This window comes from Topomyia yanbarensis, chromosome 1 (genome assembly GCF_030247195.1).
Source record: "Topomyia yanbarensis strain Yona2022 chromosome 1, ASM3024719v1, whole genome shotgun sequence".
NCBI lineage: Eukaryota > Metazoa > Arthropoda > Insecta > Diptera > Culicidae > Topomyia > Topomyia yanbarensis.
The window spans coordinates 67,487,634-67,501,872 of NC_080670.1; the positions used below are offsets into that span (position 1 = coordinate 67,487,634).

General features: G+C 40.3%; 1 protein-coding gene across 2 annotated transcripts in view; it reads right to left on the reverse strand.

The window, feature by feature from the left end:
• The window catches only part of LOC131677852 (protein obstructor-E), a 49,290-nt gene extending 35,385 nt beyond the window's left edge, over positions 1-13,905 (reverse strand). Inside the window, exon 1 of one of the 2 annotated variants that reach the window (XM_058957917.1) lies at positions 13,663-13,905. In XM_058957917.1, coding sequence (XP_058813900.1) covers positions 13,663-13,708 — 46 coding nt within the window. In that variant the 5' untranslated portion in view covers positions 13,709-13,905. The remainder of the gene's footprint in view (positions 1-13,662) is intronic. The other variant, XM_058957916.1, reaches the window with a different exon arrangement.
• Positions 13,906-14,239: the final 334 nt, after the last annotated feature.

A 14,239-nucleotide genomic window follows, 5' to 3' on the forward strand; every position in this document is an offset into this window, starting at 1 on the left:
AGAGTTGGACACAACGTCTCATTACCCTTCAACTTGAAGCTCTACTGATCCAACCCGTCTATTTTACACATGCCTGTGTTGAACGTTTTCCACGTTTCCACTCTGTTGAATGGATGAAAGTAAATAAATTCGAATTCTATCCCGAATAGAATAATTCAAACAATCGCATTATGCTTAACAGTTGATATAACCGAGGCGGTGTTGTGTCATTTAGCATTCATCTGGGAGCTAGTATTGCCAAAAGAAGCATGCGTTGAATAGTAAAAAACAAGAATCCCATTTGATCATGTGAGAAGTGATCGGCCGAGTTCGTTGCATCATGGAAATGCCATAATGACGCCAAGTCACCGCCATAGTCCACGCTCAACACCGCCAGTGTCGCGCTAGCCGACCGAGCAAGCATGCAATCAAAGTATGCGGGAGTTTTCGCAACTCGCCAGCATGGAACGAGATCAGAGACCTCCCTTCGCGATCGCAAATTTTGCTTTTGCTGCAAACGTGGCTAGTTCGGTAATGAAAAACTACCACCGTCGGGACTGGCCGTGGAAGTAATGATTTGCGGTTTCCAGGTGCTTATAGTTGCAGCAAATTTGATTTGCAAATAATGGCTTACGAGTAAGAGTGCTTTCACTTTTCACTCGTTGCTGCCCAGGGACCACGGAAACGATGGCGTCGGCTTTGATTGGCTGGAGATAGTTACGAGATTGGCCGGTTGCCCTTCTTCGAATCAAGTAACTATATTAGACGATGAGAATCGGTTTGAAATATGGCACAATGGCATCATCATTCATCGCTGCTGTCCTGGCGGCAAAGGATAATATCTTTCTGGCCTTTGTCTGACTTTTGACAGGAGTACTCAAAGCTTCAGATCAACTCTATTTGTACTACTCGAGATGAGAAGATTGTGCATAAATTATATAAATTAAGTTGCATTCAATTCGGTTCAAGCATATGTCCAGTTTCACCCGTCTCATCCACCTCGTCGCAAATGAAGACAGTGAAGCAGCGAATTTCAAAGGCTACACAACCTGCCGACCGCTGCATTAGATTGAGAGCTTTCTCTTCCTAGTAGGCAGTAGCAGAGATTTATTTATAGACTTTCCTCCGACGCATAGCTCACAAACTAATGCTATAGGTACATGGCGTGATGCAGTGATTTGCCTTGCACCCTCCTTTTTCGCCATGTCGCCGCATCCCTTAGTGGAAGATTGTGAAGGAGCCGCGTGTGGCCAGAATTAGTGCGGTACACTCTGTGTTTATTTATGTGTTAATTAAATTCTATTATCCATTAATGCTCGCATGCCACTAGGCGTTGTCGGTTTGCCAGCAGTAATTATCCACATTCACCTCCCTTTTGCTGCAATCAAATCCGACCAGGTCTAGGCGAATAGATACCGAGAATGGGCACCTTTCACGTGCCATCCAGCTACCGTCAGTTGCTTGCGGCCCGTCTGATTCGTAAAACGCCGTTTAAATGTCACGCATAAATATTTCGACATTCCCCGGCCATCGCTCACCGGGACCAGCAGCGCACAGGTTGCATCAGGTGGTGACCGGTGTAGTTCGTATGGGGTCGAAGGCTTTACCCAACAAGTTAACTATCTCAAGCTTACGGGTGGTGTAGCACTGTGTGATGAAAGGAGTTCTTGAGAGCTTTTGGGATTTTCACGTTTACGAAATTTGTTTGTAGTCTGTCTGACTCTCTCTTAAACGATTCCCTAACTGACACTCTCTTAAACGATTCCCTAAAGATAGCGTTCCTCGAGTAAAGGATGTAATAAATGTGCAAAATCAGAATAAATCAGATTAAAATGTGTAGACGTCCCGGATTAGGTGGGATAGTCCCGGGTTTTCAATGTACTTGTCTCGCATGAATTGCCAACTTGAAATGTTTGCCGTTCTTTTAAATATTTTAATTCCAATATGCCCAAAGAACAATAATATTGTACGAAGTACCCATAAAATGTTTTGAGTCATGGTACCTAATATCCGAATAACGTTGGAATGCGTACAACTACAATTCACATCCATCCCAAAAACATCTCGCCACATTAATGTAGATACACTGAGAACCAGCAAATTGCGATTACACCAATCAAAGAAATCATCTAGATGATCATTGAAGAATAGGAATGATAGCAGAGGCCCGAAACTGCTTCTTGGGTGCACACCTGTTAAGGAAACTGTATGGTTTATTTTTCCAGAGCCGTAGCAATCCTGTTTTGTGTGGCAGGCATACTGCCGTTATAAACTTAATTGTCCCATGTTCTATGGGATTCCCTATATACATGGGATAATTTTGGGTAGAACGGCAGCATAGCTGCAGTATTCTTTTAAGTTGATCTGCGAGCTTCATATAATGAACGATAACGTTCTTCCAATACACCTGCAATTTATTGCAGATCCTGGAAGATCGAGATGTCAGCTTCCTCCGTCGAAACCAATCATGTACACAAGGTAAGGCGGTACCTTAGGAATTGGGCGACACCTGGACCAGACGGAAGACAACGACTCCATACCGCACTCGTTCTTCATCAAGGTATTGGAGATATATAAAGTTGATCCCGCAGTCGTGAGGTTCCTGTGGCAGGCGAAGGAGAGGTAGTTGACAACACTGCAGCACAGAAGTGGGGAAGACGTGATGTGTCTAGAACGCTTGGCAACTTGAGGGGCATTCTAAGGCGAATCCTTTAGTCCGCTTTAGTTTTGTTTGGCGATGAACCCCCTCATTAGGATACTCAAACGAAATGGGCATGGCTATGAGATAAGGTATGGAGAAGGCTCACCGGAAGAGGTGACCCATATTTTCTACGATCTCAAGATTTATGCTGACTCGAAGGAACGGCTGGGTGTAGTCAGCAAACTAGTCGAAAGGGTTAGTGGCGATTCGAAACAGACCGTATAAGTATCTCGGATTCTGACAGCTCCTTGGGCAAGAAGGGATTCGACAAGCAGGAATGCGGTATACTCATTCGTTTGCCACGAGATGGAGGGAGACAAGGAATAGTCGACATCTATGGAACTGTGAGTAGCGCAGCTGCCATGACTGCAAGACTACTTTATGGAAATGCCAACCAAGATGGAGTGTATCAGCAGACTGCAACTATAGCGCACTTCACCTAGTGCAAGCAAACTACAACCTCAACTCGTCGCTGTTGTGCTATCTTATGACAAGCACCATTTAGCACATACCGAGAAAAACGATTTTTAAAGTTTGAGATTGAATAGCGTAAAACTTATAAAAGGTATAAACAATTCAAAGAATAATTCCAGATGCTTCTATCTATTCTGTATTAATCTCTCAAATATTACAAAGATCGGTTGACTATGTTGCGAGTTTTTACTATAAATGTAAACAAAAGTCGCACTCACACGTGTCATAGGTATGTATTGATGACAAAATTTCTATGGCGTGTCATAATCGTGCATGGAAAATTTTGCATGGAAAAAATCTCCAAATATGAACTTTTATTCATATCTTTGGCTTCATTTGGTCTATAAACAATCTGTTAGATGCATTTTGAAGCAAATGAGTCAGGGAATCTAGAAAACAAATATTATTTGTGCCTACAGTGGTGCCAGATATGCTTTATTTCCAGTTTAAAACTTAAACTGCATTTTTCTCACAATGCGTGTGTTTCTGATGCGTGATACTGTGAAATGATTATGCCATTGTGTTTCTCGGATAGTTTTACACATAAAAACATCAAAATAACTTCAGCCAATCCCCAGACACAGTAATTTGAAGCAAAAAAATAAAAAAAATATCTCAGCGCGTTTCTCGCTATATCTTAGTAACCAAGCAGAATGTCAAAATTCTGAAAACGCCACCATGTAGAGATTTTTTAGACAAGTAATGTAGCATATCTAACTCAGTTTACCCCAAAATGGCGTTTGATATAAGATAGCACAACAGCAAAGAACTGCAATCTGTAGGCTGCGGATAAAAACATTGCAGAGTGGAAGCAGAAAGCTGTGCACGGTGCACACCCCCACCAGCCACCGCACATCGACAAGGCTGCATCGGATCGGTGGCTCAAGCGAGGTGAACTCTCTTTAGCGGTCGAGGCCGACATGACAGCTATGCAGGACAGGACAAATGCCAACGAAAAATGGCAGGAGATATATATGATACCAAGACGTCGAGCATATATGCCGGATGTGTCATTCGCTACTCGAGATCATCGACCACATTATGGTAGACTGCCGCGTACTAGCCAACACAGCCTATACCGAGCATTGCGACAGCGTTACTAAGATTTTGCACCAGCAATGGACGCTGCAACATGGTCTTTTGGAAGAGATTGTGCCAGGCTACCGTTATCTGCATGTGCCTATTCTGCACTAGACCTCGAAAATGCTTTTTTCAAGCTGTACTGGGAATGCTGTACTGTTCTATCGGACCAATTCCTACACCATAACTGCTCAGATATGGCAAGGAACTACACCAAGTCACCATAATCGACGTCACCGTTTCTTTGGAAATCAATCTGTTAGATATTCACGGTGGAAAAATTGCCAGATACTGCCCACTGGCCGTAGAGTTGAATGAAATGTGGAGGTTGCATGTAGTTCCGAGCATTGTTCCTGTTGTGCTTTCGACGACTGGAGTCTCCTCGAGAAAGCTACTGGAGGCGCTGAAGGACCTGATTTTGGAGAAAGAGCTGGTTGCTATTCAGAAGTCGGTGATACTCAGCACCGGCGTATTACGCGCGCAAGCTGTCACTCATTGATAGCGTTTGCGAGTAATCCCTCTCAGATCACTCTGAGAGCAGTTTCGGATTCATTTCTGAGCAGGTTTCAGTAGCCAGATCTGAGAGAGTCCACTCCAAAATGCTACGAATTTTACCGTCGCTAATTGGAACAGCAAAACGCGACGCGCGCATTTATGTGTTGGTACTTACACATACATGTGCTGTGCCGCATTAAGACGATTTGCGGAGGTGAAACTTCGGGCCGATGCTATTTAATACAGTGTAAACTATAACAAATAGATCTTTTAATTGCTTTTCATTTGATTATTCTTTAATTTCTTTTCTTCCTCTCTGGTATCTATTTCATATAGTAGAAAATTGTGTGGCGTTGCGGAAAACGCGTCTTGGGGCAAAGCCTTCCCTTGCCCCTTTGGTTCCTAAGGCTCTGTTTTTCCAAGCTTTACAAAGAGAGAACTATCGACGAGATATGAATCCGCCCGGTAAAGTCAGATGCCGCATCCAATCGCTCAATATCTGTTAGCAGAAGAAAGTGATCTACAAGGTCTGTTCCCATTTTAAAATTGAGTCCAGTTGGTAGTTGTGGTCTTCCTGAGAATGAAACAGTTTGATTGTTGTAAACTTTAACCACCAGCCACTGCATTTAATAAATATGGAATGTAATCAACGGGGAACGTTGAATTTGTTCTATTGCTACCAGGTTCTTCCGACATAACAAAATTCGGGTGTTGTTATTGCAAAATAAAGGTGGGAAAAGTGCACATATTGTATTGAAACAAAACTGAATCATGCGACATTTTTATGGGAGCAATGTTGAAGCAGATTAAGTTGTATGCGATATTATACAACTTTTATTTCAATAATTTCCTGAAAACTTTTTCTGTTACAACAACCAGCGAAATAAACTTACACAGACAGTCAGTGAATACTACCCACGATGAAAATCTCTACGGAAAGCACAAATCGTAGCTGAAATGTTCACTAACAAAGCACCTAATCTGATCGTAATTGCGCAGATTGCATTCCACCTCCCTGGCATAGAAAGCAATTACAAACAACCCACGGCAGCGACATATTGCACTGCCGGACTGCACAGTCAATCACTCTAGTTCTCCGCGCCCCTTTCTTCAATCTCGGCGACCCAGCGTCCGCGTCGTGACCTTTACGCTAGAATGTGCTGCTATAGAGCACAGGCTCTTCCCTCCGAGAGATCATTGTTCAAACAAGCGTGGTAGGCGTTATCTGGCGGTGAAAGGCCGGTGAATTAATCTTTCACGAAGGCCACCACATCACGCACGCCGCTGGTTGATGTATTCACAGTATCTCCCTTCGCTATCAGTAATTATACCCACCAAAGCCTTTCACAGTGTAAGTGGCAGAATAGGTGATTATTGATTTTTGATATCTTCTGATTAACGGCGATTGAAGTTTCCTCAAAGGCGCCATTCGATGGAGATATATTTAATTGCAATAATTAAACATTTGACAGATTTGTGCAATTTGCGATCCTCACCCTTTCGCCCAACCTAGTTTAGCCGTGGGCAAGCTGCATAAATGATGAGATAGTATTAATTAGCAAACACCTTGCGGCTCAATGGAAGCATAATTGAGGTTCGCCGCGCTATATCCCACGAGCTGGCCAGTAGATCTTCTTGATATAACAACTGGAGATTGATACGGTTGATTAAATTAATTACTCCAAAACTAATACGTCCATCAAGAGCTTGCTGGACCTCTGGACATGTTGATCGATATTGGGATATTTGAGGCACCGGGGCGCAACAGACCAACGGCACAAAGATAGCCGTTATTAATCAGTTTATTGCGATTATGAAACAACTTTCCTTGTATTTTGTGAGGTTTTAACCTCTTATTCTTCATATAGAATAGTGATCGAAAAAATGTTGCAGAATGGCTATAACCAGTGAACAGATGAATCCCGGCCAAAAATTACACACTGACAACTGCAGTGGACCATGGTGAAATACATATTAGTGTATAGAATGCTGTGCATTGCATCGATGCTAATGCAGTTGCTTACTTGTTTGATGTGGAGAGCAATTTGTTTTTGCCATTATTTGGTGGATGTTATTCGAGGCCAATTACCAGGTCGGACAGTACCATTACGAATTGATGAATGCTTGAAGTCGCTCGATGTATGCTTTCAAAAGTACTGCATGACGGGCAAAAGCTTGGTGCATCTGTACGAAATCCACATACAAGGGCAAACCACTATCTTCCGTTCCGATTTCCGGATCATTAGGTACTTCCAAACAACTGCCTTTACTTCTCCACTTAAGTGCACTTGATTGCTCCGAAATGCCAAAATTCGGCAAGTGCAGTCGAAAGCCTGCCAACAGCTTCAACCAGTCACCAGCCGGTCGATGGAACAGTCGGACGGCCGGCAGAGTCCGAGTAGATGCAAAATAATTTAATCACGCTTCCATTCACTTTTCTGGGCGCTGGGAAACAACAAACGCAGTATAAATACTCCAGCACTGGAAACGCTCAAGCCTGCTTGAGTGAAGTTTGCAATAATTGAACAAAATAGTACTTGGGAGCACGATGATGATGATGATGATGATGATGATGGTGATGATAGTGGTGATGATCTAGGGGGAAATTGAATTTTGCCTTTCCCAGCATTCGGTACACTTCAACACCAACATGTTTTGGTACTTGAAACAAATAGCCGTAAGATGTTTTCGAGACGTTCGACACCTTTCAGCTAATCGGACCTAATCAGTTCGAACTGAAACATGTACGAGAAAAGTGAAATTCCATTGTCAAACAGGTGAAACAGGGCGGTTTTGGAATGCTGAAGGAAAAAAAAAATAACAACAAGCATAACAATAAATCTTACGTTTTACAGAAACGAAGCGAAAAAAGATCGATAGCTAATTGGTGGAAAATTGCACCGATTTTCACTAGGCGATTATCTGCTACTGCTTCTTTCCTTGGGTTTATCGCTGGAATAGACTGGTAGTGCACGTTTGGGAAATATATACCCATTTGAGTTCTTCTTTTGTTGAGAAGGAGCTGAATGAGGAGAAGAGGTGTGGGCAGTTTCAAGTGTTGACTGAAATCCGGTTCGAACAAAATAGCAACTAACTTTATCATGATGAAATAATCTCGACCGAAAGGGGGGGGGGGCTTAGGAAGAGGCTAAGCTCAAATCGTTCAAACGGTTTCCAGCACGAGTCAGTAGAAAAGAAAGACAGAAGGTACAAGTGATACAGTAATGAAAAAGCACTTTATCGTTTGTTGTCTGCCTTGGTTAAGAAACGGAAAAAGGTGAAGTTTCTAGAGCTGGCATTTCTTCGTCGGAGAAGGTACAAGGAAACACAGGATTTCTACCGGCGGTTAGTTTTTGTGCCACGGTATTCCCACTTATCTTTGATGGACAAAGCCTCATTAAGACGAATAACTCGGCATCATCGACAAAGTTGTGCGGCAATGCACTTTACCGGTACAATGGAACTTCATTGCGCCAGGCTATATATATACACGTATAGTGAAATGAAATGAGAACATTTTGTCGTCGTTTCGCCGCTTGGAAGGAAAATGGTGGTTACAGACCTGCGGACAAGATTTCAATCAGGCAAATTAACTAATTCGATCACGCATTTAGCAGTCGGAAGGACAGAGAGCGATAGAGCTGTCAACGAACTGCACGAATTCATAAACTGCCCGTGGCATAACCACAGAGTGGACGAAATCCAAGTGGACAAGCGAGGGGGTGTCGTGAATAATCCGGAACGTGCAAGGCATGACAAGCACGGTGAATGTATTCATCATAGTAGCATTATGCGTATATTTGCAATAAAAAAACCAGACGTACCGGGCGAGTGAGAGTAGCAAATTACTTTATAGTCTCTTGTTCTGTGATGCTACTTGAACTGATGCGATGACGAGTAACACACTAGCTGATCATCACTCCGATGCATACTAATTCAACGGTTACATAACATATCATGCGGGCAATAATTCCGACTAGATTTCTGCCAATTGACACACAATCACAGGATACTGGATAAAATCAGCATTTCACACACAGACAGATCCGATCAGGTTGTACCACAGACCACACCTTGGAAAAGACCCACTTCAGTCGATAATTTAATTTATGAAATCCACTCGCAACGATCCGAAACCAGTTTGCCCAAAAAATGTGTCACAGCATTACACAACACCTGAACAGCTCGTTTGCCTTTCGCTAGCGGCTACATTTTTTCTTGTTCCCAAGGTCAACTGCATTCGCGTACGACCACCCAGCAGCCACACAGGTCCGAAATTCAAATCTTGCTAATGACTTTTTGCCTGGCGAGGGTATGGCGTAGCGATTCGCCAATTTCATCAGTTAATCACCGTAGGCAACTAAGACGTTTTGGACCGCCCCAGCTGCGCACGCGGATCTGGTTCTTTCGTGGCTGGAGGAATTTTCTTTCGAGGTAAACGGGCCACTGCAATGGCCGGATCGGTGTTGACACCATATCACCGAAATCTATCGATCCAAGTAAGGGGTGGGATTTGCTCGTAAACCGGGCGTCCTTAACGCATATTGTCGTTTCGGAATAAAATTATACGCTGAATGGGTCATGAATAAACTTTACGTTGGATATGGTAATCTAAGGAACACACGAAAAAATATATTAACGTAACAGATTTGGTATCATCGATTTGTTTGATCTTCATAGGTTTATTATGCAACAACCATCTTAGTAATCGAATATAGAACTGGTAACAAGAACTGGTAGAATACAGAACTGGTAACACAGGAGGATATACATGTCTTAAAAGCAAATTGTCATATGTTCGAAATAGACGGGAAGTGAAGTAATTGTCTGCTCGAAAACTGCAGTTTGAATCGAAGTAGGTAATCGTTTGTTCCAACGCCGAAAATCTTATACTGATTCTAAAGCAAAATGAAAATTCTTACATCCGACGATTCAATGCTTTCAAATTTTACTTGAATTCATTTTTGACCATGGAATTTGCAAAATAAAATTATAGGTCGCTCTCTAGAAATCATAGGTCGCTCTCTAGATAAAATTCTGTCGATATTGGGGATTTCACCATGTTTATTTCAGAAATTTTTAAAAAATTCGTGATCGTCTAGAAAGTATCCTAGTCCATAAACCTTTCAAAACACCTTTTTTTTTGTTTTTTTTTGTTCAAAACACCTTAGTAGATTCAAAATAACTTACAAACTTAGATTTTATAAAATAACTAAGTACAGATATATTACAGACATATTAGCAGCAGGCTTTTCATAGCCAAGAAAAATGCAAAACGTTCTATTTCCGAATTAGTTATTTAATAATGGATGCAAAACCATTTGAATGTGATAATAGATACTGATTCGTGAAATAGCTGCGTAATTTCAAGTGGATCCGAAAATCTTTTTCTATAACAAATATAGGAAATAACAGATTTTTGGAAAAGAGCTCAGGTACGTAGATTCAAAACCATCAATAGATATCCAGGTACGTAATCAGTACCTTTATATCCACCGATCCAATGTTATCAGTTATCACCCCTATATACGAATAGAAGAGCCGAAATACCCTCTCACTCTGCAGAAAAACGGAAAATAAAGAAGAAAACACTTTCTGTGATGCCAGCAAGGTAGCGAGGTAAAAACGGACACGGTGATAAAATAGTCAGATTATTATCTGGCGAAGGGAAAAGATATCGTGTCATATTTGTCTGGAGCACTTGTGTAAGTGATATTATTTTTATGAGAATTTTGAAGATTGTATTCTGGAATGATTACTGTTATTTGACATGGAAAACGATTATGTAATTAATAAAATCTTGTTCCCAACAATATTTGAACTGAATGTCCGCTTCTGTGTACTCCTCATACTCACGAAGTTCACAAAGTAGGGTAGTGGGCATATTTTCGCCCAAATTCTGTTATAACCATTTTAGAGCAACGTCTGCCATCTTCGTTCAACGTTCAATTGGTGGTTCAGTAATTGGGGCATTCGATTACAGTTTTCGTTGTACTCAAACAGGAGTATTTCATCATACTCAGGCCAATTTTGTTATCATATTAGTTCTTTGGAACAAAGCAAAAATGATGCTGCCAATTTATGCGCATTGCATGGATTGCAGGTCGTGTAATTGATGAAATTGTGTGGCATCCAACCCTAATATGACCAAACAGGCTCATTACACAACATCAAAATATCAGATTTATTAAGTAATTTGATGAAATGAACAATAACTATAGTCATTCAAATTGTAATGAATTTAGAACACATTTCAAAAATTCACAGGCCTTAGAAGATTTCAAAACTGATTTTTAAAAAACACAAAGTGAGAGACAAAGAGAGAGATAGAGAGAGAGAGAACACGAGAGCGAGGAGAGAAGTTAACATGGGCCGTTAACGATAATCCGTAGAGTTCATGTTTGCAGTCATAAATGAGAGTTGTTACTACCACAGTCTAATGCATATAGCTAGAAGAACGTAAAGGGTTAAACGTAACGCTCCGGAGAGATACTAATTCTAGGGTAATTTCAGAATGGCAAATGATAGCGTTGACCTACCGTGATGTCAAATTAATTTAAAAAATGAAGAAATAGAAACAGAAACAGGTCACGAATAGATATTTGTATGAATGGTGGAAAGCAATCGAGATAGATGGCAACCATTCTTTTGGACTTCACTTCTATAAAATAGATTAATTGTCATCGCCCTATGTTTTACAAAGATGAGAATCCTCAGTAACATTATAGAGGATTGCTAAAATATGAACAAATACATTATAACTAGCAAACGAATCCTTAACTGTTTAGTAACCTTAAAGTCATTCTTCTAAATATTGCAATTTTCATTACTGAAATAAGAGGTGAGTAAAAGATAAATTTAACTTGAAATTTAACTGGCATGCCTTGGCATATATTCATGATATCTAATATGCTTGAAATGTCATATGAGGGACCACATCTCGACAAACATACGATTACGGCGAAAATGCCAATTGTCAAAATTCTCTTTGGAAGAGAATTCTGGACAAATCGTTACTTGTCGTTCGTAGTTCACAACAGTTAGTGAAAGAGTAAACTACTTTCTTTTGTTTACCACCAATATCTGCGATTGGTGAGTAGCGGTTTGTCCTGAATTTAAACTTAAAGTGAATTTTGACATTTGTCCTTTACGCCCTAACCATATGTTTGTCGAGAAATATAATTTATCTATTTTTTGTGAACACAATATATCGTCGTTTGAAATCTGTGAATATTCACAATACGTATACAAAAAAGTCACGTCCTTGGACTGACAGTGTGTGAGAAAAGAAAATGATCTCATAAGTCTGTCGTTGTATGCTCAAATCTTAACTAGTGAAATCATAACACTGGTCCTGAAATGTCCTTATACGTCGAAAAAGTAATTGCAAAATCTTTTTCTGAAAGTTAAAACTCCACAAAGGTTTTGAAATACCAATTCAGAGTATTTTCTAGTGGGTGTTTTTTACAAAATGTAATTACGTACAACAGTTCTGCGATGTGTGCATCTGCTCTGCTACACATAATAATTGTAATTTATTTAAAATAGCTCGTTCTTTAACTTAACATGTAAATGAAATGATGAACATATAAGTGAAATAATACACAGAAATATAGCATAATTTTGTAATCAATCAGTACTATAAAGGAATTTACTGACATTATTTCAATGAATTTTTATATAACTTTTTGATTCAAATTGTACCATATCACAGAAAATATACGTTGAACATAATATTTTCCAACCATTTTGGATTTTTTGAAAGTCTACGATAAACAAAATAGTAAACTAACATGAACAGTAACTGCCAAATATCATTGAATATTTCATATTCCAGAAAAAAAACTTGAATCAACAATAACGACATGAGTTTCAACACATATGACTACCACACTTAAAACCTACGAAGGAAGCAATAAATTATAAAGACTAGCACTAGACCTTGAGCACAAGAACTCCTATAATAATAGTCTCAGTTCGAGTTCAATTTGAGCTACTTCTCTCAATGCACCAATCAGGAAGACGTAAATTGTTGAAATGAGGATTTTTTGTCGGTTCACTGCATCCGGCATAACCTTTTTCGATGTTTAGTACTCTGATTGGTGATCAACTATTTTACAGCACTAATAAAGCTAGACTAAGAAGGTAAAGATATTGAACAGAAGATGTTACTGTCTTTTGGAAAATGTTGGGAATATTTGATTTTTATCTTAACACTAATTTTCTGAATTAAATAACTGAAAAGTACTGTCTTTAACTTTTGCATTTGAAAAAAAAATCGATGTACCATAAAACATGTTACTATCATCGAATGAAATTAAATTTGCATGTGTTCGAATAACAACTTCATGAGCAATTCACATATCTTCTATAATTTAATTATGTCAAAACTAGAAAGAAGACATAAAAAAATCTTTGTATGCAAATCCAGAATTTCCAATATCAAGAAATTTCCATCAAACAATTCTCCACAACAGGGATACCACGCATATCGCAATTGTCGTAATTGTACACTACATTATCTCACAAATTCAAGCCGATTACACCCCACACGAACCACACAGCGGCAGGCAAAACAGATCGCAATCAGCAGTAATATATTTCTACCAGTTTTTCTTCCTACAATCGATTGTTACTTGTTCGTATCGAAACTGTTCCTTTCACTCGTCAGGCATTAGACATTCGAGGTATTTTATTAAGCCTCGCAAATATCACCAGTCCCAGATCTGTCCAGTCAATGCATGATTCGTATGAAACGCAAAGTTGCACTTTTCCTCGTGTGTTCTCACTCTATCAGCATGCAAGTAATAGTAAGAATTCTTGCGACTGGTGCTTAGACCTCGTCACATAGGTAGAGCACTCTGAACAGCATTCGTAGTGGTTTCCAGCACAATTTAGTGAAAAAAAACAGTTCAATATATTTTGCTACATACCGGCTCCAAACAAAGCAATCACAAAAACTATGCTATACTTCATCATGTCACACTATTTTTTTGTTCCGCCTTCGAAACACAATGTCCGATTTTCTGAACTCCCAATGTCCCAACACTTGAAAATCGCACTCCGTGTCACGCCGAACAGACACTTCACTAAATCAAACCACGCACTTGTAAGGATACCTTACCGATTTGTGCACGCCACGAAACCTCTAAGAAAACTGTATTAAAAGGTAATTTTACAATCGGTTTTTATACCCCAGTAGGTGGAAAAAGCGCTTTTTTTTCGTTTACCGCCTTACCAACACTAGTGCAGTGTAGCTAAAAAGTGCCGCGAGAACCAACCGCGACACTTCGGCCAGCGGCAAAAAGTTCCCGTCCAAGTTGCGATTGCGTCTCTTTCATTTGCGCATTCGGTTCAGGTTTAGGCCTTATGCTGCACACATTTTGCGCCGTGCTGCCATTTCATTACTCCAAAACACCTTCAATCGTTTGTCTATGCTCTCTGGCGCGCCTCGCGATCGCCCAGTCGCGGGGTAGGTGAGTCTTGCTCGCTCTCTCACCGTCATCGCAG